At 37.5% G+C, this 27307-nt stretch overlaps 1 protein-coding gene across 2 annotated transcripts in view; it reads right to left on the bottom strand.

Annotated features, from left to right (window-relative positions):
* EFL1 (elongation factor like GTPase 1) overlaps window positions 1–27307 on the bottom strand; it is a 150946-nt gene that overhangs the window by 27468 nt on the left and 96171 nt on the right. For both annotated transcript variants that reach the window (XM_079127388.1, XM_079127389.1), the window contains exons 16-17: window positions 7432–7563; window positions 2021–2168 (exon numbers count right to left, since the gene is read on the bottom strand). In XM_079127388.1, the coding sequence (XP_078983514.1) occupies window positions 2021–2168; window positions 7432–7563 (280 nt within the window). The remainder of the gene's footprint in view (window positions 1–2020; window positions 2169–7431; window positions 7564–27307) is intronic.

The following is a 27307-nucleotide window of genomic DNA, read 5'->3' as shown; positions in this document are numbered from 1 at the left end:
TACCTCTCTGAGTTCTGACAGGTAACACTGTGTTTCAGTTCATTCTTTCATCATATGAAGCCACATGCAAAGGGACTATTTTGTTTTGACTGTGGGGTGGAAATTTCAGAAATTGGAATTTTTAGGTAAAGCACATAAGGAATACCTTCGCAATTTGTGTGGTGTCTTATTAGAGCAAAACACACTTTTTACAAAAGCAGATAGATGTGTTATTGATTTTATTGTTCCCATTCAATGTAACTCTAGATTATTTTTAGGCATTTGGACATGAATACTTTTTAGAAGGATTACATAGATTGGTTTCTAGGAAAAAAGTCTTTATATTTATTAAAAATATTTTAATACCATGTTAAGGGTACATTTCTAGAAAATGAATTTCTCTTATTATAAAGCATAGTTGCTTTTTCCTCTCCCAAGATAAAAAGTATCCACAGTTAAAATCATGAGATATAAATGAAAAAAGACTAAACAAAGTTATAAATATGTAACTCTATTAAAGTCAGTTTTGGGTACAAGGGGGGGTATTACTTAAAATCTAATTCTAAGGACCAAAAAGCATGATTTTTAAAAAGGAGTAAGTAACCTGAGAAATGAAAGGTTATTTAATGTGGATTTTAATTTGGAGTAAGCAGAATGAAAAAAGGAAAAATAATTTAGTTCAAAGACACACAAAAAAATAACATTTCAAAGTTTTTTAAAACCTTCTAAGAAGTTATTATTTAAACTACATTATGCCTTATGATTTACCTAATAAATGTTATTCTCCAACCAACATTAGAACTTACTAGAAATTACAAGAATATGGTGATAAAAGTGTATGAGATGAAAAATGGACCTTCCAATTTTGTACTAATAATGGCTATAAAAATATTGAAAACAGGAAAAAGGCCACAACATATTTTAAACTGAAGAATAGACATGAGAACATTCCCAATATGATAAGAGGTTCCACAAGTCTCACAGGGATGGTGCTGCACAGAAACTGTTTCATTCTATCATTATTAGTTATTGTTATACCATGACTATACCACTGATTTTAAGAAGTGAGATAAACAGCACTCTACACAGTGCAGTGACTGCCACATAATATTTAGTATATGATTATATTGATCATTAATAATTAGTTATGATTATTACAGTTCCAGAAACTTTTTTAACGAAAACAGGGTCATTATAGGACAATTCCCCATTGTTTTACTAATAAGCAAAGAAATATATGTTAATAATGAACATCTTTTATTTTCCAGGTTGGTAAAATTTTCAAAAGATGATATAATAAACAAGGTTGGTAAAAGTGTGACCGAAGAACACTTGCAAATGATATTGCAGTTCTAGTATATACTTTTTGAGTATGTAATAACACCTCCAGGGTTTATCTTAACCCAATAGTTAGAGCTGTGTCTACAGAGAGCTTTGTATATCTGAATATGCACAGAGCCAAGTATAGATTTATGAACTCAAATGTAATGGTGGTTATTTCTGCATGAGAATCAAATGATTTTTCTTATTCTTCTGAATTTTCCTTTCTGCTGAGATACACTATCATTGGAATAGAAAGGACAAATGTTATTACAAAGAATGATTTGATATGACCATTTAATATGCTTCACATATCATCTTCATAGAGAAATAAAGATTTCCAGAAGTATACACTGTAGAGACCACAGCAAGAAGAAGTATGCCCTAATCTCAGACTACACCCAAAACAAAATTAAATTTTGTTTTTTGCCCTGATAGTCTCTGCATGTGTATGCATGCTTAATGTAAAATATGCATACACATATATGAAAATCCTTTATGATTCAAGCTTAAAATGCAAAATTAATCAAGATAGGCAGTGAATGCCATTTTTCAGTTAAGAATTAAATTTATGATCCAATAACAGTTCATGTCTGAGCTGAGAATATTTCATTTTTCTCCAAAAATAAGTCATAGTTTAGTTTGATCAGTTTAAAGAACATTAAAACATCCCATTGATTCTGGAGCTATCATTTCTCCATCTCTAACATTCTCATCTAACCTTTCTTTTAAGTCATCCAAGCATCGTTGAAGGTGGACTTCCCCTGCTGTGACTAAAACGTGTTCTCCTGTTTCCTGAATTAATATCTGGACACAGGGATCAGCCTGGTTTAACAGCTTCATTCCTTTCACGAGCTGAGGCATTTCACCTAGGTTAACAAAATGAAATACTCATTAAATTACATAAGGATTAATACTATCTAAAGACAATGGCCAAGTCACTGACAAGAAAATTATAATGAAACTCTTAAAGGAACATTTTACTTTTCTTCCAAATATGCAGTGAAGAAAACTACCTTCTAATAATTTATTTGTACAGACAGTAAACATGAGACACTCACCAGCCTTATTAAAGATTCCAAAGCTGACCTATACCACTTCTTCAGATACTCAGCAGACACAAATTATTATTATGCTTGTAAATTCACCTAAATATTATTGTAAAAGTATATATTATATACCTAGAAATGTAACAGCATACTTTCTCAAATCACACATATAAAATCAACAAATAAGCAAAACAAGCATTTAATATGATATTCAAGAGCCTTTATCAAGAGCTTCATATTAAAAATAAGTATATGTGAAACCATTTGGAAGAACTGTGGGTTTTAGATACCCTACCTAGCTACTTTACCAAGGAACACTCCTGCCCTCCATTCTGCTTGTGGATCTGGTACACTACTGCTTCTTGCCTACAATTTAGGGAGCTGAGAGCTCAGATGGGGACTGTGATATACATCCTGAATTTAGTTTCTTTCTCACTACTTTCCACACACTCAGCTGCTACTCTTCACTGAAGGTAGGCCAGACGAAGTCTCTTGCTACTGCTCTGACTTTGAGGGCACTTTTATGTAGTACTGTTTCAATTCTACATTTGACCAAAATACTTAGCAATTCTTCAATGCTTGGTTTTCAACATGTGAAACATACAAAACCTTAGGAGCTTTCTGCAAGATAGTGGTTTTCAATATGCATCACAAAAGTTTTATTAATTTGGGGGCAGAAAGAGAATATTAGAATTTCTATATCTATTTATTTTTAATATAAAGTTCTTCTAATAATAACTAACACTTTATATCACTAACAATATCCTGACAAGCACTTTACCTATATGATTAACTATGAGGCAGGTATGACTAATGTTTTCATTTTGTAGGCAAGGAAACAGGTGCAGAGAATCTTATGCTCAATGTCAAGAACAATCAAGTGGCAGAACCTGGTTCTGAAGCCAGTTAGCCAGCCAGGGAGTCCAAGCTCTATGGATGGACACCAGCACCCCATAGGTCAGGTGTCATGAGCTATGCCTGGGATGCATACATCCTGAAGGACCTGGTATGCAGGATCAAAAAAAGCATCTTTGTGTTTTCCTTTTCAGCACACTGCATTTTAACTTTGCTTAATTGTTGTTGTGCTTTTTGTTTTTTTTTTTGAGAGGCAGGGGGTGTGCTGGGGACTGAACCCAGAGCCTCATGCCTCATGCATGCTAGGCAAGTGCTCTGCCACTGAGCTACATCCCCAGCCCTTCTTTGCCTAATTAAGTAGACTTAACAGATTATTAGCTTAACCTTCACAGAAGTTGAAACCTGGCTTAAAAAGATTCCTACAAAGATACCACTGGCAATATTAATAACCCAAGCACAATGGAACAACAATAATGATTAAGGCAAAGCATTCTTTCAGCTATCAGCCAAATCACAATACACATATACACACATACATGCATGAGCACACATGCACATACCCATCTCTCTTCAAGGTAAAGGTAACAGTTTAACAATAAGTAAAAAAAATTTTTTTAATGAAATTTGAAACAAGGAGGCAACATTTTGAAATCAGATATTGGAAAATGTTTCTATTGATTATCATTCTATGGCCAAAAAACTCAAACACTTCAGGTATAAACCTCTTAAAATTTCAAAGGTGATTTTCCTACCTTTTTAAAAAATTTTTCAAATGAATAGCTCATTAAAGACATAAAAATCAAGGCCTTCTAGGCAGTTAAGAAAAAACTGACCGATATTAGGAAAAGTAGATAATTGTTATCTGTATTTCAACAAAAGCTTTGTATAAATGATAAATGGCATTCTAAAACAATACCATGATTTAGTAAAAACAGCTGAGGATCTATATCTTCCATTGGGACTCTAACTTTGTGAAGTGTCTTTTCCAGTGATAATAACCACTAAAACCAAGTGTTTTAACAAAGGGAACCTAGAAGCAGACCTCTGAATAGCTGTATCACAGAATGTTAAGGCAAGATTTTTACAAATAATAAAGCATTATTGTGGTAGCCAGACTTCAAGATGGCCCTAATCCCCCTGGCCTCCTGATATTCAGGATCCTGTGTAGTCCTCTCCAACAGTGAATCAGAACTGGCTTGTATGACCAACAGAATTCTGCACAAGTGACAATGTGATTCCAAGGTTAGCTCTGCACTACTGGCTGAAGCCAGTCACCATGCTATACTGTAGCACTCAAGCAGCCACATGAAGGGGGCCCCTGGGGAGAGGAGGTCCCAGCCAGTAGCAATTTGTATAGTTACACCTTAGATGGCTATAGCCCAAGGTGACTGCAACTTCTTGAGAGACTCAAAACTGAACTGTTTCCCAATTCCTGACAAAAGAACTGTGAAAAATGAATGAATTTCAGGCCACTAAATTTTGGAGTAATATGTCATCCATTATTAGATAACTAATATGATTATATATCACAATCACAAACAAATGTTATATATACACCCTATGCATATGGATATATACATTTATATAATATGTATCCATCAAAAACAAATAAAATTATGGGTTATTTCATTTCAACTTCACTTTCAAATAATTTCTATTTTTGTGTGTTTCAGAATTTACATGAAACACTGACACAGAAACTCATGTATCTATATAAAACACAGGTTCAGAAAGCTTCCTCTCTCTTTTTAAAATTGTTATGGATAAAGAGTGAAAGAATTCTGGAAGCCAGTGACTCCAATCTCAGATAAACAAGATTTCTTGAATTCCTTTTAAAGGAATTGTCTCTGAGGTAGAGTTTGAATCTGGACTTCACCATTTAATATCTGTATGATCTTAGACAAGTTAATTAACTTCTTTATGTCTCAGTTTTGCTTGTGTGAGGATGAAGATAAAAATAGCATCTTAATGCATTGAGCAGCTGAGAGAATTAAATGAGATAATCAATACAAAATCCTCAGTGTAGAGTGTGGCATACATCAAGAATCAATGTAAATGATGAAAATAATAATGTCTATGGAATATTGGTGATTCTCTGGGTTGAGTTTTGAGTAGATCCTGGGCATGAAGCAGAAACTGGCCATCATGACATTTTAACTCCTGCTTGGGAAAAAGAAAAATATAAAAACAAATACTCAGGATTTGCTTCTCCCTGAAAGAAGAATAAAAGGCTGTATCCGGATTAATCCACCCATTTTTTCATGATGAAAAAGAAGAAAGGATCTAGGGATATGTGCTCTATTCAAGCTGAGTAACAATGGTTCCATCAAGGGCTCCTAGGGGCAGTATTATTAGGGAGTCTTGCTACAGGATGTAACATTTCAGTAGTTATTAGACATGGAAACCATGGAAAAAAGGGCAGTTGCCCTGAAGTAAGGATAAATATAAGATACTAGGGCAAAGAGAAAACAGAAAATAAATTTCATCTAAGGGTTCACAGGCTTGAGGATAGTACTAAGAAAAGTTTTCTTACATTCTGAATGTAGAATTAGATGTTGACATTTCAGAAACATCAAGAAGACAGTTTGGTGAGTATAAAATTCAAATGATGAAATATGCAAATTGGGCTTCAGTTACACAATCAAGAAATGCATGGTAAATTCAGCAAAAACAACATACTCAATAGGAAAGAGGAGCAACACTTGTTGTAAAATTATGAAGACAATTGTGTGCCCCTTTCAACCATTTTGTTTATTTTTTATGAAGTTCAGAAAAATATATGAAATACATATGAGGAAATGCACTTTGGTTTCCAGATGGATAATCCTAAGTAATTCTCTTATTAGACTACCTCATTTCCGGACAAAGTAAGGGAAATTAAACTTACTGGGAGTTTGCCCTGGGACAGGAAATAAGCCTGTTACTAGGACCCTCATCTCACATAGCAAAGCTGCACAGAAGTTGGCTCTACTACCCCTCTAGGATTGGGCTTTTCCTTGGCTTGGATAACAAAGCATGGAGTAGCACAAAACTGTCAAATAGCTTTTTAAAAATTATAACATCCTATTAAAATAGTATAGCTGAAATTATCAAATATTCCTTAATTCCTGTTTTTAAAATCTAGATACTAACATAATAAGAGAAAAAAACAAGTAAGAATAAAGATAAAAATCACTACTAGAAACATATAAGAATAAGCCTTGGTTGCCAGACTCTAATGTTACAACTTTAAAAAAACTGAACTTTCTTGTACTGTATGTGCTTCTTAGGGTTGGACACTGTGTACAGTGACCAGGGCCAGTCCAGCAAGTAGAATAAAAGAACAAATTCACGAAGGGTCAGGATCTGACAAAACTACAAAGAGGAAGTGGACTTTACATGGAGAGGGTAAATTCCAGCAGCACTCAAGGCACTATCAGTCCATAGTGATAGCCCAGAAAGAATTCCTGTCTCTGAAGCCCCAGGCAAAGAATGTTTACTGGGACTGAGCTCAAAGGTCAGAGGTGCAATCTTCCCAGTACCCATTCTAGGGTTCCAGGGACCCTAAATGTATGTCTTAGAACTTGAAGGGAGGATGAGTCTTTACAAGGCTCCAGCTCTGGGGAGTGAAGGATAGGCAAGTATAGGCACATTACATACCTCAATAGAGGTGTTTCTTTACACATTTGTTCTTTGGTTCCCTTAAAGCAAGGTATGAAGCTTCTTTACTACCACTACTGGAAATAGCAAAATCACGGCAGAAGGGGCCAGTGATAGTCACCAAAAAGAGAAATAAAAGCATTAACAGGATTGCCCAGGCAAATGGGAAACACTAAAACCAAGGATCATTGTCACAGGGTCAGTTATATGTGGGTATCATGTAGCCAGCAGGAAAGGGACAAGTGGTTTAGATGATGGATTCTGAACCAACAAACTTGGGATAAGATTCTAACTCAGAAGAAGTCACAAAACATGAGCTTTGCTGAGCTACAACCCTGTGCCAGGGTTAGGGAAGATGCAGACATGAACCTATCATCAAGAATAATATGGTCTCTGGATAGCAAAGGTAGCAACCATGTCATGTTCCTAGGAGAGAGGTCAGATGCCCTTTGAAGGGTTGCTTCTATTATATTCTTGAACAAAAATTCATGGTACATTGCTAAACAAATCATGAAAAGTCAAATAATAAACACATGAATTTAAAAAATACAATGAACATCATATGCTTTTAAAGACAAGATTATCTTACTTGGGTGTTTTGGCTCAACAGCAACTCTCACAATAGGGGTGGCTTCAAAGTTGAGTGGTATAAATGGTGGGCAGGATGGCAGGCTACACAGTGTTGCAGATTTTAGCACAAAGTCTTGCAGGCCTCCTATTCCTGCAGGGAGAAAAAGACCCACAGAATCAATGAGGATGGTTAAATTCTGAATTTATGTTAGGAAAACTACAGTTATCAACCTGGCACATATGTCACAAGGCCAAACACTTCCAAAATGTTGCAAAGAATGAAGCAGATCTGTAACATGTGTCTACTGAATTAATCCCCCCCCCCCAAATCCACTTGCATGGATAAAGAAAATTAGAGACTTAATTATGAATGTTGCTATGGAGTACCTGACCCTAAGCTACTCCTCATGCTACCTCAACCAACTCCATAGAGTCCACTCCAAGTTCCTGGTTGACAGCTGCATGAGACTCTGAAGGATGCCTATTTGCCTTCAAGCAGATGACAGTAGAGAGAATATCCCAGGAAAGATGAAAGGGGCAGTCTGAATTCCCCATCCAGAATATGAGTGGCCAACATTTGAAAGCACATTAAGAAACATGTACAAGGGCCACTTTTGTGTCTCTGTATTAAGGTAAAGACTAGGGAAGAGAAGAGGGAAGGAGAGGTTCTAAGCTTTAAGGAAAAGTGACAAGAAAGAAAAGGGCAGGGATATTTAGTCAGCATCTACTTTTGCATCTTGGGCTTAGAAACAACCAAGGAAAGAAAAGAAGGTCACCACTTTGCTGCCTTCAGCTGATCAAGTAATGGGTGGGAACAGGAAGCAGTCAGCCTGCTGGAGGGGAACTGGAGCACAGGCTTCAGACACATACCTGGAAGGTAGCTGAGAGGTCTGGCTACAGACTGTGGAAACCTCCCTTTGGTACCTCACCTGCATGCATCCGGAATTCATCACCTCACTAAATTATGGGAGAGCTTCCAGTGGAAGAAAATGTTCCTTGCATTCTGCTAAAATCTGTTGTCTTCCCATCTCTACAACATTCTTGGCTCAGTTATCCAAAGGTCCACAGAAAACATGCTTCTTCCATTTTTACTAACTTCTCTTAGGATTTTTAAGGAATCCATCAGATCCTTCTAACTTGGTTCAGCTCAAGCAGAACATCATTAGGTCTTTCCCTGTTCGGCTAAGGGCCTGATTTCCAGACCTTTCCTGTGCATGGGACCCTACTGATTAAAGTTTCCAGGGTGCTAAATTCTCTATGTGCCTCCAGCATAATACTTCTTTGGTCAAAGCCTACATTTCTTATTTCTGTACCTCTTGGCCCAGCAAAGAGAAGTCTGTAACTGGCTACAGCTTCTGGTTCATGCCTCCCACTGGAACTATGATATAACAGTTCTGAGTTAGCCCAAGTTCCCACCAAGGCTACTAGAAATAACATCATCTCCAGTGAGGCTAGGGGTTCAGGAAACCCCACAGTAAATATTCCCTTTCAAACCTACTCCATCCTGCTTCTGACCTCTGATCAGCATGCATTTCCTTCCTGCACACACAGCACATGGTTTCAATGAAACGATAAATGCTGCTCTTTCCTCTGTATCATGAGGGGCACAAACTGCAGATGGTCAGTAAATTTTGAACACTGTCTCTTTGAACTTCTAGTTTACATTTTGCTTTTCTAATTACCAAATCTATGTTGCTACTTAGATATGTCCAGTTCTGCTGACCATGATTATAATTCTCCAAAAAATAGAAAAAAGTCAATACCACAATATCCCTAGATGGGAAATTTTTAGAAAAGGCAAAAGATAGCAAGACTTTCACTACCTGTATTACATGTCACCGTTTTTACTTACTTTTAAATATAATTTTAAAACCCTGAAACAGATTATCTGGGTAAATCACAGTAAAGTGACTTAAAAATCACTAAGAATTTCTTCATATGCTATGGGACTATTAAGTATACAATTTGATAATTGTACAAAGCACAGCTGAAACCCTCTTTATTTAAAAAATAATGCTATCAAGTACAATTTTGAAAACAGGATACCCATAAGTAAACCATTCTAATTGTGCCACTTTTCTCATTTTTATGACTCTCTTTTTTTCTTCTCCTTGATTGGCATAGATCTTTACTACTGTAATGTCTATATAATTTTGTATCTTTTTTCTTAAATCATAATATTTTCACTTCACTCATTCTAGTCAAAATAGTAAGAATTAAGAAGGAGTAATAGTTTTGTCACATAAGGTAGGTTTGTTAAAGCTTTTTTCAACTGGAAGTGGGGGATGAGGGACATATTTCCTCTGGGGAATCATTTCAGAATTTCTGAGAAAGAAGAAGTGATAGTTCAAGGGGGGAAAGTTCAAAATTAATGTGGCATTGATTTGATTTTAGCCACTACATTTATTTTCAAATTTCAAAAATTAAAGAGGGTGTAAGGTTGTTTTTTTTTTTTTTTTAATGGTTGTTAAAAATAAAAAGGTGTGTAATTTTAAAAAGACAAAGAGAAAGACAAATAGGTTGAGGAATGTACACACAAAACAATTTACTGGGCAGTAAGGATTATTTTACTGTAAACACCTGTAACTTTTGTCTGGTTAAAGATAAATGATTCAAGTCCTTTATGATTTTTATTCCTTTAAATGCAACAAATAAAAATATAATAACATGCTAACTGAGATTACAATATCTAGCTAAATGCTGAATTTTTCAACTAGGCACAAAAGCCCTTGCTAGGCTCTACACTGCAAATTCTTCTCAATCAAAAACTAGTATTTTTTAAACATTGGCAGGCCAAAATATTTTCCAGGCTGTCCCTAATGTTCCCCTTTAAAAAGAATCCCAGAAATAAACAATATCAAGGAGCATCTTCTAGCAATATATTCCAGAGACTGAAAATACTGGGACCTAAGAGATAAATTAGTTTTCTGTTGAGAACTTCTTTCTCTAACAACTCCCTGCTGCACAGGGGAATCAATCTAGGATGAGGTTACACTGGCAGCAGGAAGATGGCAAAACCATTACTGAATACTAATGCTGCTTTCTGGGGACCAGTCTGTTGGTTGTCTGGATAGAAGAGAACATTAAGAAAAATTCTGAATTTGTAAAGTACTTTTTCATCACTATAACAGAAGCATTACTAAAATTAAAAAAGTTATACTCCTTTTATGTCTCCTTTTATGTATGATTTATCAAAATGTATAAATGCATTCTACTGTCATATACAACTAATTAGAACAAATTAAAAGACTTAAAATTTTTTTTGTGGATAAATATGTTAATAATACTCTGGCTAGAAGATAAGTTCCTTAATCTTTTATTTCAAACTGACTTTAATATTACTACACCCAAGAACATCAACCTCCCCTCTTAATTTGTTTAGACTGGAATGAGTGATTCCTTTAAACTTTGGCAGGAAATGCAAGTTACACATCATGGATATCCACATATCTCAGATCTGTGAGAGCCTGAAAACCACTTTGGAACAGATAACAAGTTTTTTTTTGTTTTGTTTTTTTTTTTTTTAAGTAGAAATTTTCTAGATGGTGGGAATCTGAGAACCCTTGGTTTTGGAAAATCACCTTTTACTCTCAGTCCTTCAGTCTTCAGATAACATAACAAGATAGCCAATGTTTTCTGCCTCCAATTGTATGCCCTGGTTCGGTAGCTTCCCTAGAAATTCAGATTCTGCTTGCTTTGACTCAACTACAAAGAGTGTTAGGGAACCTATACACTTTACAACCTTTGTTCTAAAGGCAGGTGGGTAGGTAGATACATAAATATAAAACAAGTCTTTTCCAGTCTGCTTGGCCAGCATCTCCAAAGTAAACCAGTATGGGTTAGCTAAGCTTTCAGAAGATGTGTCAAGTCTGTCCATTATGCTAAAAAACTCATTTAAATCCACTTCCCTTTTGCTTCTTGCTGTTATGGGAGTCCGTAGGGAAAATTCTGCAATGACATAATCACTGTCATAATTTTTTTCATCTCACAGGAACAGATGGAACTAATAATAGTTCTTCAGCAAGTTTACCAAGACCTGTGGGCCCTTTTCTTAGAAGAGAGAGTAAACGAGGAGAAAAAGTAACATCCTAAAAAATCAAAAACTTTGTGAAATGTGTACAATGACCACCTTTGTCTATATTTGAGAATAGGGAGAAATGTGACCCTAAGTGTCCTAAACAAGGTAAGAGAGTTGTAACTGTGCGTCACTATGGGGTCTCAATATCTGCCCCAAAAAAGGATAATAAGAGAGCCAGACCACTTCCATTCCTTATGGAAACAGACTGACCCAATGAAGTTTGGCTCTCATCCAAGGAATCAGAAATTCATCTTGGGCCTGGAAGCAGAGTAGAATGTCTGAGTACTGCCTAGTAACATTATCTCTAAGAAAAGAGAAAGATAGTAAAAAAGAGCCTTCTGCAAATGCCATAATTTTATTATTCTTTATGGCTGAATAATATTCCATTGTGTGTGTGTGTGTGTGTGTGTATGTGTGTATGTGTGTATGTATATATATATATATATATATATATATATACACACACCACAGTTTCTTTATCCATTCATCTAACAAAGGGCATCTAGGTTGGTTCCACAACATAGCTACTGTGAACTGATGGATGTAAACATTGATTTGGCTGCGTCACTGTAGTATGCTGATTTTAAGGCTTTTGGGTATAGGTTAAGGAGTGGGATAGCTGGGTCAAATGGTGGTTCTATTCCAGGTTTTCTAAGGAATCTCCACACTGCTTTCCATAGTGGCTGCACCAATGTGCAACCCCACCAGCAATGTATGAGTGTACCTTTTCCTCCCACATCCTTACCAACACCTATTGTTGCCTGTATTCTTGAAATAGTCATTCTAATTAGGGTGAGATGAAATCTTAGGGTAGTTTTGATTTGCATTTCTCTTATTACTAGAGATGTTGAGCATTTTTCCATATATCTCTTGATTGCTTATAAATCATCTTCTGTGAAGTGTCTGCTCAGTTCTTTAGCCATTTATTGATTGGATTATTTGTATTCTTGGGAGAATAACATGTTAAGTGAGATAAACCAATCCCAAAAAAACCAAAGGTCGAATGTTTTCTCTGATAAGTGGAAGATGATACTTAACAGGGGGGTGGGGGTGACAAGGGAAGAATGCAGGGAGGATGAATTGTGTAGAGGGAAATGAGGGGTGGGGAGGGGGCGGTGGGGGGAATTAAAGATAATGAAATGAGACAAACATCATTACCCTATGTACATGTATGATTACACAAACGAAGTGACTACTTCGTGCACAACCAGAGAAATGAAAAGTTGTACCCCATTTATGTATATTGAACCAAAAAATAATAAGAGTCTTCTGGTTGTCTCTTGGTATTTCACACTAGTACAAAAAGGATCTATAAAGACTAGCCAGGGACTGGGGATATAGCTCAGTTGGTAGAGTGCTTGCCGCATATGCACAAGGCCCTGGGTTCAATACCCAGCACCACCAAAAAAAAAAAAAAAAGACTAGTCAAGGGATAAGAGATAGTATGTAATTCTTCAAAATATTTAAATAATGTTTTCTGCTGGAATAGAAACAGATATGAAGGACTGATAAGAAGTAGTTTTATAATGGTGGGGAAGGGGATTCCAGGTCAGTCACAGCATAGACAAAAGCCCAGAGTGTTTTAGGAACCTGAAGTAGTTCAGAATACCTAGGGTACAGAGTACAAGTAAAGGGCTAGCATGACAAAAGGCCAAAGGTAAAAGAAGTAGGTGATCAAGGGACCTGAATATTATTAGAACAAGATCAGACTTCATTCTGAAGGCAATGGACATGGAGAAATGTTGAGAAACTGGAGAGCTGAGATGGTGTTCTCGAAGTTGTGATACTTTGTGAGAAGCTGGCAAGAAGAAACAAGGAGGAAACAAGGATAAAATCCAGATTTCTGGCTTGGACAGCCAACGAGATAATTACTAGTTCAAAGAATTTCTCTGCTTTTCTTGTAGGTTTTATCCTTTTTGTTTGTTTGTTATCATTTATATTAATTCTATATGTAATAAATATTTTTAACTGTCATATTTTTTTCCTCCAGTTATTTGTTTCCCCGCTTTTTTTGGCATCTGGTTTTCCTTTTGAGTATTTTCTATTTGGTGACTAAGTTTCAACGCTTAGAAGCTCTGTTTTCAAAGAACTGATTAATATTTAGTCAACTATTAGTCTTTCAGTGATTTGAGTTTCAAGGGCAAGAACACAAAACAGGTACTTTGTAATGTTTCTAGAATGAATGAATGAACAAAGAACACTACTCCTGTCCTCACAGAGTTTAAAATTTGGTTGCAGGCCAAAGACAGATAAGCAAGCAATTGTAATGCAACATAACAATTATATCTATTTTGCTCACGAAGAGAGAGAAATTGAAAGTGTACAGGAAAGGTTCCAGACTTTAGACTAGAGAAACTGTCATACAGGAGGGGACAGATAACCACACAGAGGAAGTGGCAGGGAGTCAAGGTGTGGGAAATGGCACCAATAGAGACCCAAGAGAGAAGCCAGGGTCCTTACTGACAGCTGCAGTGTGGAAAAGCATGACTGAAAAACCATTTTAATCCCCTTTATTACCACTTCTCTGGGATCTTGAAACTGCCATCAGTCCTTTCTTCGGTCAACTTGTATTCTTGTTAAGCTTGATCTGGAATCAGGGGGATCACAATTTAACTAGTTTTAACTGTATACAATAAATGGACATGGTGGCAGTGGTGATTATAATGAAGCTGTTGCTCAATAGATTTGTTAATCAAATCTAGAATCAAGTTTAGTGTATGATATGAACTGCATATTTAATTTTTGTATATACTGTTAACTACAAAGAAGGTTGCAATAACATTTTTTGTGTGCTTCTTCTTGTTCTTTTTTTTAATTTATTTTTATTGTAAACAAATGGGATACATGTTGTTTCAGTTTGTACATGGAGTAACAGCATACCATTTGCATATTCACACATTTACATAGAGTAATGATGTTTGATTCATTCCGTTATTTTTTCCTTCTCCCCACCCATCCCACCTCTCTTTTCCCTCTATATAGTCCCTCCTTCCTCCATTCTTGTCCCCCTCCCACCCCCCATTAAGTGTCATCATCTGCTTATCAGTGAGATCATTCCTCTTTTGGATTTTTGAGATTGGGTTAAGTTAAGTGAGATACTTAACATGATATTCTCCAATTTCATCCATTTGCCTGCAAATGCCATAATTTTATTATTCTTTATACCTGAGTAATATTCCATTATATATATGCCACAGTTTCTTTATCCATTCATCAATTGAAGGGCATCTAGGTTGGTTCCATAGTCTGGCTATTGTGAATTGAGCCGCTATGAACATTGATGTGGCTGTATCTCTGAAGTATGCTGATTTTAAGTCCTTTGGGTATAGGCTGAGGAGTGGGATAGCTGGGTCAAATGGTAGGTCCATTCCAAGTTTTCTAAGGAATCTCCTCACTGCTATCCAGAGTGGCTGCACTAATTTGCAGTCCCACCAGCAATGTATGAGCGTACCATTTTCCCCACATCCTCTCCAACACCTATTGTTGCTTGTATTCTTGATAATCACCATTCTAATTGGGATGAGATGGAATCTTAGTGTAGTTTTGATTTGCATTTCTCTTATTACAAAAGATGTTGAACATTTTTTCATATATCTGTTAATTGCTTGTACATCTTCTTCTGTGAAGTGTCTATTCATTTCCTTAGCCCATTTGTTGATTGGGTTATTTGTATTCTTGGTGTAGAGTTTCTTGAGTTCTTTATAGATTCTGGAAATTAGTGCTCTATCTGAAGTATGAGTGGCAAAGATATTCTCCCACTCTGTAGGCTCTCTCTTCGCATTGCTGATAGTTTCCTTTGCTGAGAGAAAGCTATTTAGTTTGAATCTATCCCAGTTATTGATTCTTGCTTTTATTTCTTGTGCTACAGGAGTCCAGTTAAGGAAGTCTGATCCTAAGCCAACAAGGTGAAGATTTGGGCCTACTTTTTCTTCTATAAGATGCAGGGTCTCTGGTCTGATTTCAAGGTCCTTGATCCATTGTGAGTTGAGTTTTGTGCAGGGTGAGAGATAAGGGTTTAGTTTCATTCTGTTGCATATGGATTTCCAGTTTTCCCAGCACCATTTGTTGAAGAGGCTATCTTTTCTCCATTGCACATTTTTGGCACCTTTGTCTAGTATGAGATAACTGTACTTATGTGGGTTTGTGTCCATGTCCTCTATTCTGTACCATTGATCTACCTGTCTATTTTGGTGCCAATACCATGCCGTTTTTGTTACTATTGCTTTGTAGTATAGTTGAAGTTCTGGTATTGTCATACCCCCTGTTTCATTCTTCCTGCTAAGGATTGCTTTAGCTATTCAGGGTTTCTTATTCTTCCAGATGAATTTCATGATTGCTTGCTCTATTTCTGTGAGGTACGTCATTGGGATTTTAATTGGAATTGCATTGAATCTGTATAGAACCTTTGATAGTATGGCCATTTTGAAAATATTAATTCTGCCTATCCAAGAACATGAAAGATCTTTCCATCTTCTAAGGTCTTCCTTAATTACTTTCTTCAGTGTTTTGTAGTTTTCACTGTAGAGATCTTTTACCTCTTTGGTTAGATTGATGCCCAAGTATTTTATTTTTTTTGAGGCTATTTCAAATGGAGTTCTTTTCCTCATTTCCCTTTCAGCTGTTTCGTCACTTGCATATAAAAATGCTGTAGATTTATGCGTGTTCATTTTATAGCCTGCTATTCTGCTGAATTAATTGATGAGGTCTAGAAGTTTTCTGGAGGAGGTTTATGGATCCTCTAAATATAGAATCATGTCATCTGCAAATAGTGACAGCTTAAGTTCCTCTTTTCCTATTCGTATCCCTTTAATTTCTTTAGTCTGCCTAATTGCTCTGGCTAGAGTTTCGAGGAGAATGTTGAATAGAAGTGGTGAAAGAGGACATCCCTGTCTTGTTCCCGTTTTTAAAGGGAATGGTTTCAGTTTTTCTCCATTAAGAATGATGTTGGCCATGGGCTTAGCATAAATAGCCTTTACAATGTTCAGGTATGTTCCTACTATCCCTATTTTTTCTAGTGTTTTGAGCATGAAAGGGTGTTGTATATTGTCGAACGCTTTTTCTGCATCAGTTGAAATAACCATATGATTCTTATCCTTAAGTCTACTGACATGATGGATTACGTTTATTGATTTATGAATGTTGAACCATCCTTGCATTCCAGGAATGAACCCCACTGGATCGTGGTGCACAATTTTCTTAATATGTTTTTGGATACGGTTTGCCAATATTTTGTTAAGGATCTTTGCATCTATATTCATCAAGGATATTGATGTGTCTTTTCCTGGTTTGGGTATGAGGGTGATATTAGCTTCATAGAATGAGTTTGGTAGGGTACCCTCGTTTTCTATTTCCTGGAATACTTTGAGAAGTATTGGAATGAGTTCTTCTTTGAAGGTCTTGTAGAACTCGGCTGAGAATCCATCTGGTCCTGGGCTTTTCTTGGATGGTAGATTTTTAATGGCTTCTTCTATTTCATTGCTTGATATTGATCTGTTTAAATCGTGTATGTCCTCCTGGTTCAGTTTGGGACGAGCATATGTCTCTAGAAATTTGTCAATGTCTTTGGTACTTTCTATTTTGTTGGAATACAGATTTTCAAAGTAGCTTCTCATTATGTTCTGTATCTCAGTGGTGTCTGTCCTGATATTTCCTTTTGCATCATGTATTTTAGTAATTTGAGTCTTCTCTCTCCTTCTCTTTGCTAGTGTGGCTAAGGGTTTATCTATTTTGTTTACTTTCTCAAAGAACCAACTTTTTGTTATGTCAATTTTTTGAATAGTTTCTTTTGTTTCAATTTCATTGATTTCAGCTCTGATTTTAATTATTTCCTGTCTTCTACTACTTTTGCTGTTATTCTGTTCTTCTTTTTCTAGGGCTTTGAGCTGTAATGTTAGATCATTTAATTGTTGACTTTATATTCTTTTCTGGAATGCACTCCATGCAATGAATTTTCCCCTTAGTACCGTTTTCATAGTGTCCCATAGATTTTCATATGTTGTATCATCATTCTCATTGACCTCTAGGAATTTTTTAATCTCCTCCCTGATGTTTTTTGTTATCCGTGTTTCATTCGATAGCATATTATTTAGTCTCCAAGTGTTGGAGTAATTTCCCTTTCTTATTTTGTCATTGATTTCTATTCTCAGTCCATTATGATCTGATAGAACACAAGGCAGTATCTCTATTTTTTTGCATTTCCTAAGGGCCTCTTTGTGGCATAATACATGGTCTATTTTCGAGAAGGTTCCATGTGCTGCTGAGAAGATAGTGTATCCGCTCGTTGATGGACGGAATATTCTATATATGTCTATTAAGTCTAGGTTATTGATTGTGTTATTGAGTTCTATGGTTTCTTTGGTTGGATTTTGTTTGGAGGATCTATCTAGTGGTGACAGCAGTGCGTTAAAGTCGCCCAGAATTATTGCGTTGTGGTCTATGTGATTCTTGAAATTGAGAAGGATTTGTTTGATGTACAGGGATGCACCATTGTTTGGGGCATAAATATTTACTATCGTTATGTCTTCCTGATTTATGGTTCCCTTAAGGAGTATGAAATGTCCTTCTTAAGCCCTTCTGACTAACTTTAGCTTGAAGTCCACTTTATCTGATATAAGGATTTTTTACTTTTTTATTTTTTACTTTTTTACTGAGTCCATGTGCGTGGTAGGTTTTCTCCCATCCTTTCACCTTTAGTTTGTGGATGTCTTTTTCTATGAGATGAGTCTCTTGCAGGCAGCATATTGTTGGGTCTTTCTTTTTAATCCATTCTGCCAGTCTATGTCTTTTGATTGAGGAATTTAGGCCATTAACGTTCAGGGTTATTATTGAGAAATGATTTGTATTCCCAGTCATTTGGCTTATTTTTGGTTTTTAAGTTGGCTTGGTTTCTCCTTTGAGTGCTTTTTCTCTAAGGTAGTTCCTCCCTTTGCTGACCTCCCTTGTTGTTTTTCATTTCTTCCTCATGGGATATTTTGTTGAGAACATTCTGTAGTGCAGGCTTTCTACTTGTAAATTCTTTTAACTTTTGTTTATCATGGAAGGATTTTGTTTCATCTTCAAATCTGAAGGTTAGTTTTGCTGGGTACAGGGATTCTTGGTTGGCAACCATGTTCTTTCAGAGCTTGAAATATGTTGGTCCAGGCCCTTCTAGCTTTTAGAGTCTGGGTTGAGAAGTCCGCTGCTATCCGTATTGGTCTCCCCCTATATGTAATCTCAAGCTTTTCTCTCGCGTCCTTCAAAATCCTATCTTTATTTTGAATGTTAGGCATTTTCATCATAATGTGTCTTGGTGTGGATCTGCTGTGATTCTGTGCATTTGGTGTTCTGTAAGCCTCTTGTGTTTGATTTTCCATTTCATTTTTCAAGTTTGGGAAATTTTCTGATATTATTTCATTGAATAGGTTGTTCATTCCTTTGATTTGTATCTCTGTGCCTTCCTCAATCCCAATAATTCTTAAATTTGGTCTTTTCATGATGTCGCATAGTTCTTGGAGATTCTGTTCATGATTTCTTACCCTGTTCTCTGTTTGGGCAACTTTATTTTCAAGATTAAATATTTTGTCTTCATTGTCTGAGGTTCTGTCTTCCTAGTGGTCTAGTCTATTGGTGATGCTTTCCATTGAGTTTTTTATTTGGTTTATTGTCTCCTTCATTTCAAGGATTTCTGTTTGGTTTTTTTTTTTTGAGAATCTCTATCTCTTTGTTGAAATGATCTTTTGCTTCCTGCAGGTGCTCTTTCAGCTTATTGGTATTATCATTCATTGCCCGCATTTGCTCTCTTATCTCATCCTTTGTTTCGTGAATCATCTTAATCGTGTATAATCTGAAGTCCTTTTCTGACATTTCTTCTAACATATTGTCATTGGATTCTATTAATATAGAATCTAGATTTGTTTGGACCATTTTCTTTTCCTGTTTTTTTCATGTTGTTCGCGTATCTTCCCCTCTAGCAGTGCAGATCTGGGGTATTGCAGATTTCCCCCTATAGGCTTATAGTGGTCCTATAGGTTTCCAAAACCCTTTCTTTAAGGGGAGATCAATATTAGCAGTGCCCAAATCAGACACTATGCAATCCTAGACCAAACAGCCCCTATGGGGACAATAACAAAATTGTCATAATAAACAAAGTGAGTTCAAATGTTATCTTTGGTAAAACAAACAGGTTTGCAATAAGGTCTGCAGTTTCTAATGGAGGACAAAGAGGATGCAGAGGGATGTAGAATATGGCTGTTAATGGGATAAGAAAATAATATACAGAAGTTCTAGAAAAGAGAAAGGGTGAGAGTGTAATCAAAAGAAATCCGATGTTAGCATGCAAAAAAGGGAGAAAGAGACTCTGAGGGAACAGGTAAACAAAAGAAAAAGAGAGCAAGAAAAGTGAAGAAATAAAAACTTAAATTTTTTTTAAAAAGGAGAAAAAAAGAAAATCTACTGTATAGCAGTCATATACTAATGAAACCTTCCAGTGTTCAGTAGCCTGATGCATGAGAAGTACCTGACAATGAGCTTCAAGCCTCCAGCAGGTGTCTCAGAATGGGATTTGCCCACCCAAAGATTGGAGCTATGGCTTCCAGGATTATCCAAGATGGCCGCTCTGGCTTCGAAGTGTGTTGGCAAATGGGGAGCTGTACCTCAGGGGTGGACGTGGTCAGCTGGAGGTCCTGGAGACGGGATGAAGTTGGTCTGGCAGGGGTCCTGGAGGTCCCGTGTGTTTGGTGTGGTTGTGGGATCCTGGAGGCCGGGTGCAATCAGTCCGTCTGGGGCCTCAGTTATAGGGTGCAGTCAGTTGGTCTGGGGGTCCTGGCAGCAGGGAGCAGTCAGTGGATGTGAGGGCCCCAGAGGCAGGGAGTGATCGGTTGGGCTGAGGGATCCTGGAGATGGGGCTCAGTCAGTCCGGCCAGGGGTCCTAACGGGCCTGGCTGTTGTCTCAAAATGGCGGCAGCCACGTGTAATCAAACCTGCAGGTACTGTATCAGTGAATTTCCAGGTGACAGCAGGCAGCTGGTTCTCCACTGGCGGTCTGTGGTCAGCTGGCAGCTGTCGGGCGATCGGGAGGTGAACCTCGGGCGTTGGGTGATGGATAGGGGTAAGGTAGGCAATGGACAGGTGAGAGGCAGGCAAATGGCGGATGACAGACGCCTGACAGTGAGCAATCTGCTCTCAAAAAAGGCGTCGATATGCTGGCAGACTGCAGGTCATCACAGCAGACAAATGGGGTAAACACCAGGCAAAACTGGTGATATCCTGGCAGATTGTAGGTCATCACAGCAGACAAATGGGGTAAACACCAGGCAAAGCAGCAAAAACTGCCTCACGGAGAAACAGATATCCTCTGCTTGAATCCGGCATTACGGAGGGACAAGGAACGCAGCCTCCCTCTAGTCCACCATCTTGGATCTTCATAACAACATTTTTATAAAGCATAAATTTGTATTCATATGCATATCCATTTATGATAAGCTTTTTATTCTGTCCCACTGACCTAAATTTATATTTTGTATAGTAACTGTTAGGTCTTCAGGCCAAAGTCATTTTGAAAATCAGCACCTGCCCACCCAGGCATGACTTTCCTGGTAGGCTTACTCCAAAAGAGTCCCTAACTACCTAAACCAAAGCAAAGATATCAAGTAAGAATCACTGGCCAGACTGGTTATTTTTTTAACTCCTCCACTATACATGACTATACAGAAGTTTTTTTTCCTGCAGGATGCTGTGCCTTGCAGAGTGGCAGCCTAGCAAAACCTCTCTGTCAATAAACCTTTACTTGAACTCAGAGCTGTCTCTCTCCTGGATATTTATGCCAGTTACCCTAACAATAACATATGATTTCAAGTGATGTTCTTTTTAAACATTGTAATTAATTCCAATTCAAATCATTTAAATTAATGGGGGAATTTACAAAGACCATCATGAAAGGAGTGTAAAATACTTAGTATAGTTGAAAACAATGCTGGAAATTTGTTTTAAGACAAAAAGAAAAGAGAAGAAACAAGAAGAGATATGGCTTCATGGGACCAGGAAATCATAACTTGACTCCTTTTACCTTTGAACCCTAAATAAAAAGAGAAAAAAGGTCATTTGGATGAAATGGCAACTGCAGCACAGGTACACAAAAGATCCTGATTGAAATGATCAAAGCAATAGAAAGCTAAGTAGACCTGAACGACTAGGTGAAACTAGAGAAGGGCACCTCCAGCTGTGAGCTATTTCTGTTTGTTGTGGATCCGATTAAAGAAAAATATTAAGGGTCAATTCATAAAGCCTCTCTTGAGAAAGCAGCATAACTTTGGGGGGTGGGGGTGGGATGCACAGCCAGTGAAGTGCTATAGTCTGTTAGACAAAGACAAGTGGAAAAAAATGAGACCAGAAACATACCAAAAATGGTATGAAATGTGGAAATGGTGAAGGGACAACAGTGCCCAACAGGAGGCCCCAGGAGATAAACAGCACTGAGACAATTAGCCAATGAAAAAGGAAAAAAAAAAAAAAATATATATATATATAATTGCATCTCTATCATATACCCTCCAGAAAACTAAATTTTACATGGTTCACAGAACTAAATGTGAAATACAAAAATTTAAAACATGAATTACAAGATAAGACTACAGATACAATAAATCTCATTACATTACAAAAGACTTTATACCAAAAGATACTGTAAAGAAAACTACAGGGGGAAGCTGCTTCATGAACTTCTAAAGAGTACGTGTCTTCTGTCCTGCTGGTCAGGCTGTAAGCACGAGGAGCGGCGGTTTTCGAATCCCAGACTACAACAATAACACATCTTGGATCCAAGATGGCGGACTAGAGGGTGACTGCATCTCCAGTTGCTCCAGACCCCAGGATTCAAGAAGGGGAGGCAATGAGAGACTCAGACTAAAATAGAACCATGGGGTCAATCTCCCCCACCCGGTGAAGTGCTGCCTGGGTGGCAGGCCCAGATTTGGGAAGCTTATTAGAGTAGGGCAGGGCAGCTAGAGTCTCCCCCAGACAGCCCTGAGCACTCCGGCGGTGGGCTCCTCCCACAGGGCCAGATACTCCAGCTTCTTGGAGCAGGCCCCCCAGTGAGAGCCTTTCTGCACACAACCTGCTCCAAGTCACTGAGCCAGCGCGCAGTGAGCTCCGGCCCGCCCACATGCTGCTTCAGAGACCAGGACAAGGGCAGCCAGGGACTTCCCCAAGCAGCCCGGCTCCCTCCGGCGGGAAGTGCCTTTTTAGGCTAGCTTCTCGGAGCAGACTGCCCAGTGAGAGCCTTTCTACACAGAGCCAGCTACAAGTCCCCAAGCCAGCGGAGATCTCCGACTCGCAAGTAGCCTCTGGGACCAGGGCAGGACAGCCAGAGACCTCTCCAGGCGGCCCTGACCCCTCCAGCTACAGGCTTTTTCAACGGGGCGATCCAAGATGGCGGACTAGAGGGTGACTGCATCTCCAGTCACTCCAGAACCCAGGATTCAAGAGGGGAGGCATTGAGAAACTCGGACTAAAATAGAACCACGGGGTGAGTCTCCCCGACCTGGTGAAGCTCGGCCCGGGCGGCAGGCCCGGATTCGGGCGGCTTATTGGAGTAGGGCAGGGCAGCTAGAGTCATCTCCAGGCAGCCCCGAGCACTCCAGCGGTGGGCTCTCCCACACAGCCAGCTTCACGGAGCAGGCCCCCCCAGTGAGAGCCTTTCCACACAGAGCTAGCTCTAAGCCCTGGAACCAGTAGCGGGCTAGGGACAGCTTTCTTCAGAAGTACTGCATTTTCAAGTTACTCCAAGACTTCGGGCTACTGAAGGCTGGGAGGTGATACACTGGATATCTACAGGGACACTATAAGCAAATAGAGGAAATCTGCAATATCACACAGTCCCACTGACATCTGGCCAATATGAGAAAACAAGGGAAGAAAATGTCCCAAACAAATCAATAAAACTCAATGACAGCACAGCAGAAGATATGTCAGAAAGGGAGTTCAGAATGTACATAATTAAAACAATCAGGGAAGCAAACGAGGAGATGAAAGAGCAAATGCAGGCATTAAATAATCACACCAATCAACAGTTAAAAGAGCAAATACGGGAAGCAAGAGATCATTTCAATAAAGAGTTAGAGATACTGAAAAAAAAAAAAAAAAACAGAAATCCTTGAAATGAAGGAAACAATAAACCAAGTTAAAAACTCCATAGAAAGCATAACCAATAGGATAGAAAACCTGGAAGACAGAACCTCAGATATTGAAGAAAAAATATTTAATCTTGAAAACAAAGTTGACCAAACAGAAAAGATGGTAAGAAATCATGAACAGAATCTGCAAGAATTATGGGATATCATGAAAAGGCCAAATTTAAGAATTATTGGGATTGAGGAAGACTTAGAGAAACAAACCAAAGGAATGAACAATCTATTCAATGAAATAATATCAGAAGATTTCCCAAATCTGAAGAATGAAATGGAAAACCAGGTACAAGAGGCTTATAGGACTCCAAATACACAAAATTACAACAGACCCACACCAAGGCACATTATTATGAAAATACCTAACATACAAAGTAAAGACAGAATTTTACAGTCCGCGAGAGAAAAGAATCAAATTACATTCAGGGGGAAACCAATAAGAATATCAGCAGAGTCCAGACCCTAAAAGCTAGAAGGGCCTGCAACATTTACCAAGCCCTGAAAGAAAACGGATGCCAACCAAGAATCTTATACCCAGCAAAACTTACTTTCAGATTTGACAATGAAATAAGATCCTTCCATGAGAAACAAAAGCTAAAGGAATTTACAAAAAGAAAGCCAGCATTACAGAACATTCTCAGCAAAAATATTCCATGAGGAAGAGATGAAAAATAACGATCCAAATCAGCAACGGGAGGAAGTAGCCTAAAGGAATATCCAAATAAAGGTGAAATCAAATCATGTCAAAAAAAAAAAATGAGTCAAATGACTGGGAATACAAATCATATCACAATAATAACCCTGAATGTTAATAGCCTGAACTAATCAATCAAAAGACATAGACTGGCAGATTGGATTAAAAAGAAAGATCCAACAATATGCTGCCTGCAAGAGACTCATCTCATAGAAAGAGATACCCATAGACTAAAGGTGAAAGGATGGGAAAAAACATACCATGCACACGGACACAGCAAAAAAGCTGGATATCCATCCTCATTTCAGATAATGTGGACTTCAAGCCAAAACTAGTCAGAAGAGATAAAGAAGGACATTACATACTGCTTAAGGGAAGCATAAATCAGCAAGACATAACAATCATAAATATCTATGCCCCGAACATTGGCTCATGCATGTATGTCAAACAAATCCTTCTCAATTCCAGAAATCAAATAGACCACAACACAATAATACTAGGCGATTTTAACACACCTTTCTCACCTCTCTGGATAGATCGTCCAAACAAAAATTGAACAAAGAAACCATAGATCTCAATAACACAATCAACAATTTAGACTTAACCAACTTATATGGAATATACCATCCAACAAAGAACGAATACACTTTCTTCTCAGCAGCACATGGATCCTTCTCTAAAATAGACCATGTTTTGTGCCACAAAGCTACTGTTAGCAAATACAAGAAGATAGAGATACTACCTTGTACTCTATCAGATCATACTGGATTGAAATTAGAAATAAATGACAGAATAAAAAACAGAAACTTCTCCAATACCTGGAGATTAAAATACACTATTATATGATGAATGGATAACAGAAGACATCAGGAGAGAAATTTAAAAATTCTTAGAAGTAAACGAGAACAAAGACACATCATATCAAAACCTCTGGGACACTATGAAAGCAGTACTTAGAGGAAGATTTATTTCATGGGGCGCATTCAACAAAAGAAGTAGAAATCAGCAAATAAATGACTTAACACTACAGCTCAAAGCCCTAGAAAAAGAAGAGCAGACTAACACCAAAAGTAGTAGAAGACAGGAAATAGTTAAAATCAGAGCCAAAATCAATGAAATTGAAACAAAAGAAACAATCAAAAAATTAACAAAATAAATAGTTGGTTCTTTGAAAAAAATAAACAAAATTGATAAACCCTTAGCCACACTAACAAAGAGAAAGAGGGAGAAAACTCAAATTACTAAAATTCGGAATGAACAAGGAAATATCACAACAGACACGAGTGAAATACAAAACATAATTACAAGCTATTTTGAAAATCTATACTCCAACAAAACAGAAAACCTCAAAGACATCAACAAGTTTCTAGAGTCATATGAATTACCTAAACTAAACGAGGAGGACATACACAACTTAAATAAATCAATTTCAAGCAATGAAATAGAAGAGGTCATCAAAAGCCTACCAACAAAGAAAAGTCCGGGACCAGATGGGTTCTCAGCCGAGTTCTACAAAACCTTTAAAGAAGAGCTCATTTCAATACTTCTCAAAGTATTCCATAAAATAGAAGAGGAGGGAACCCTCCCAAACTCATTCTATGAAGCCAATATCACCCTGATACCTAAACCAGGCAGAGACACATCGAGGAAAGAAAATTTCAGACCAATATCCTTAATGAACATTGACGCAAAAATTCTCAACAAAATTTTAGCAAATCGCATACAAAAATATATTAAAAAGATAGGGTGCCACAATCAAGCGGATTTTATCCCAGGGATGCAAGGTTGGTTCAACATCTGGAAATCAATAAATGTCATTCACCATATCAACAGACTAAAACTTAAGAATCACATGATTATTTCAATAGATGCAGAAAAAGCATTTGATAAAATACAGCACCCCTTCATGCTCAAAACACTAGAAAAAATCGGGGTAGTGGGAACCTTCCTTAACATTGTAAAGGGCATCTATGCTAAGCCCATGGCCAATATCATTCTAAATGGTGAAAAATTGAAAGCATTCCCCCTAAAAACTGGAACAAGGCAGGGATGCCCTCTTTCACCACTTCTATTCAACATCGTTCTTGAGACTCTAGCCAGAGCAATTAGACAAACCAAAGAAATTAAAGGAATACAAATTGGAAAAGAAGAACTCAAACTATCCCTGTTTGTTGATGACATGATTATATATTTAGAGGAACCTGGAAATTCCACCAGAAAACTCTTAGAACTCATAAGTGAATTCAGTAAAGTAGCAGGTTACAAGATCAAGGCTCATAAATCCAACGCATTTTTATACATACGTGATGAATCTTCAGAAAGAGAAATTAGGAAAACTACCCCATTCACAATAGTATCGAAAAAAATAAAATACTTGGGAATCAATCTCACAAAAGAGGTGAAAGACTTCTACAATGAGAACTACAGAACACTAAAGGAAGAAATTAAAGAAAACCTTAGAAGATGGAAAGATCTTCCATGTTCTTGGATAGGCAGAATTAATATTGTCAAAATGGCCATACGACCAAAAGTGCTATACAGATTCAATGCCATTCCAATTAAAATCCCAATGATGTACCTTACAGAAATAGAGCAAGCAATTATGAAATTCATCTGGAAGAATAAGAAACCCAGAATAGCTAAAGCAATCCTCAGTAGAAAGAGCGAAGCAGGGGGTATCCCAATACCAGATCTTCAACTCTATTACAAAGCAATAGTAACAAAAACGGCATGGTATTGGTACCAAAATAGACAGGTAGATCAATGGTACAGAATAGAGGACATGGACACAAACCCACATAAGTACAGTTATCTCATATTAGACAAAGGTGTCAAAAATGTGCAATGGAGAAAAGATAGCCTCTTCAACAAATGGTGCTGGGAAAACTGGAAAACCATATGCAACAGAATGAAATTAAACCCCTATCTCTCACCCTGCACAAAACTCAACTCAAAATAGATCAAG

This window comes from Sciurus vulgaris (genome assembly GCF_902686455.1).
Source record: "Sciurus vulgaris genome assembly, chromosome: 2".
In the NCBI taxonomy this organism is placed as follows: Eukaryota; Metazoa; Chordata; class Mammalia; order Rodentia; family Sciuridae; genus Sciurus; species Sciurus vulgaris.
The sequence above is the reverse complement of the archived record's forward strand: the minus strand, read 5'-3'. Positions and strand labels throughout refer to the sequence as shown.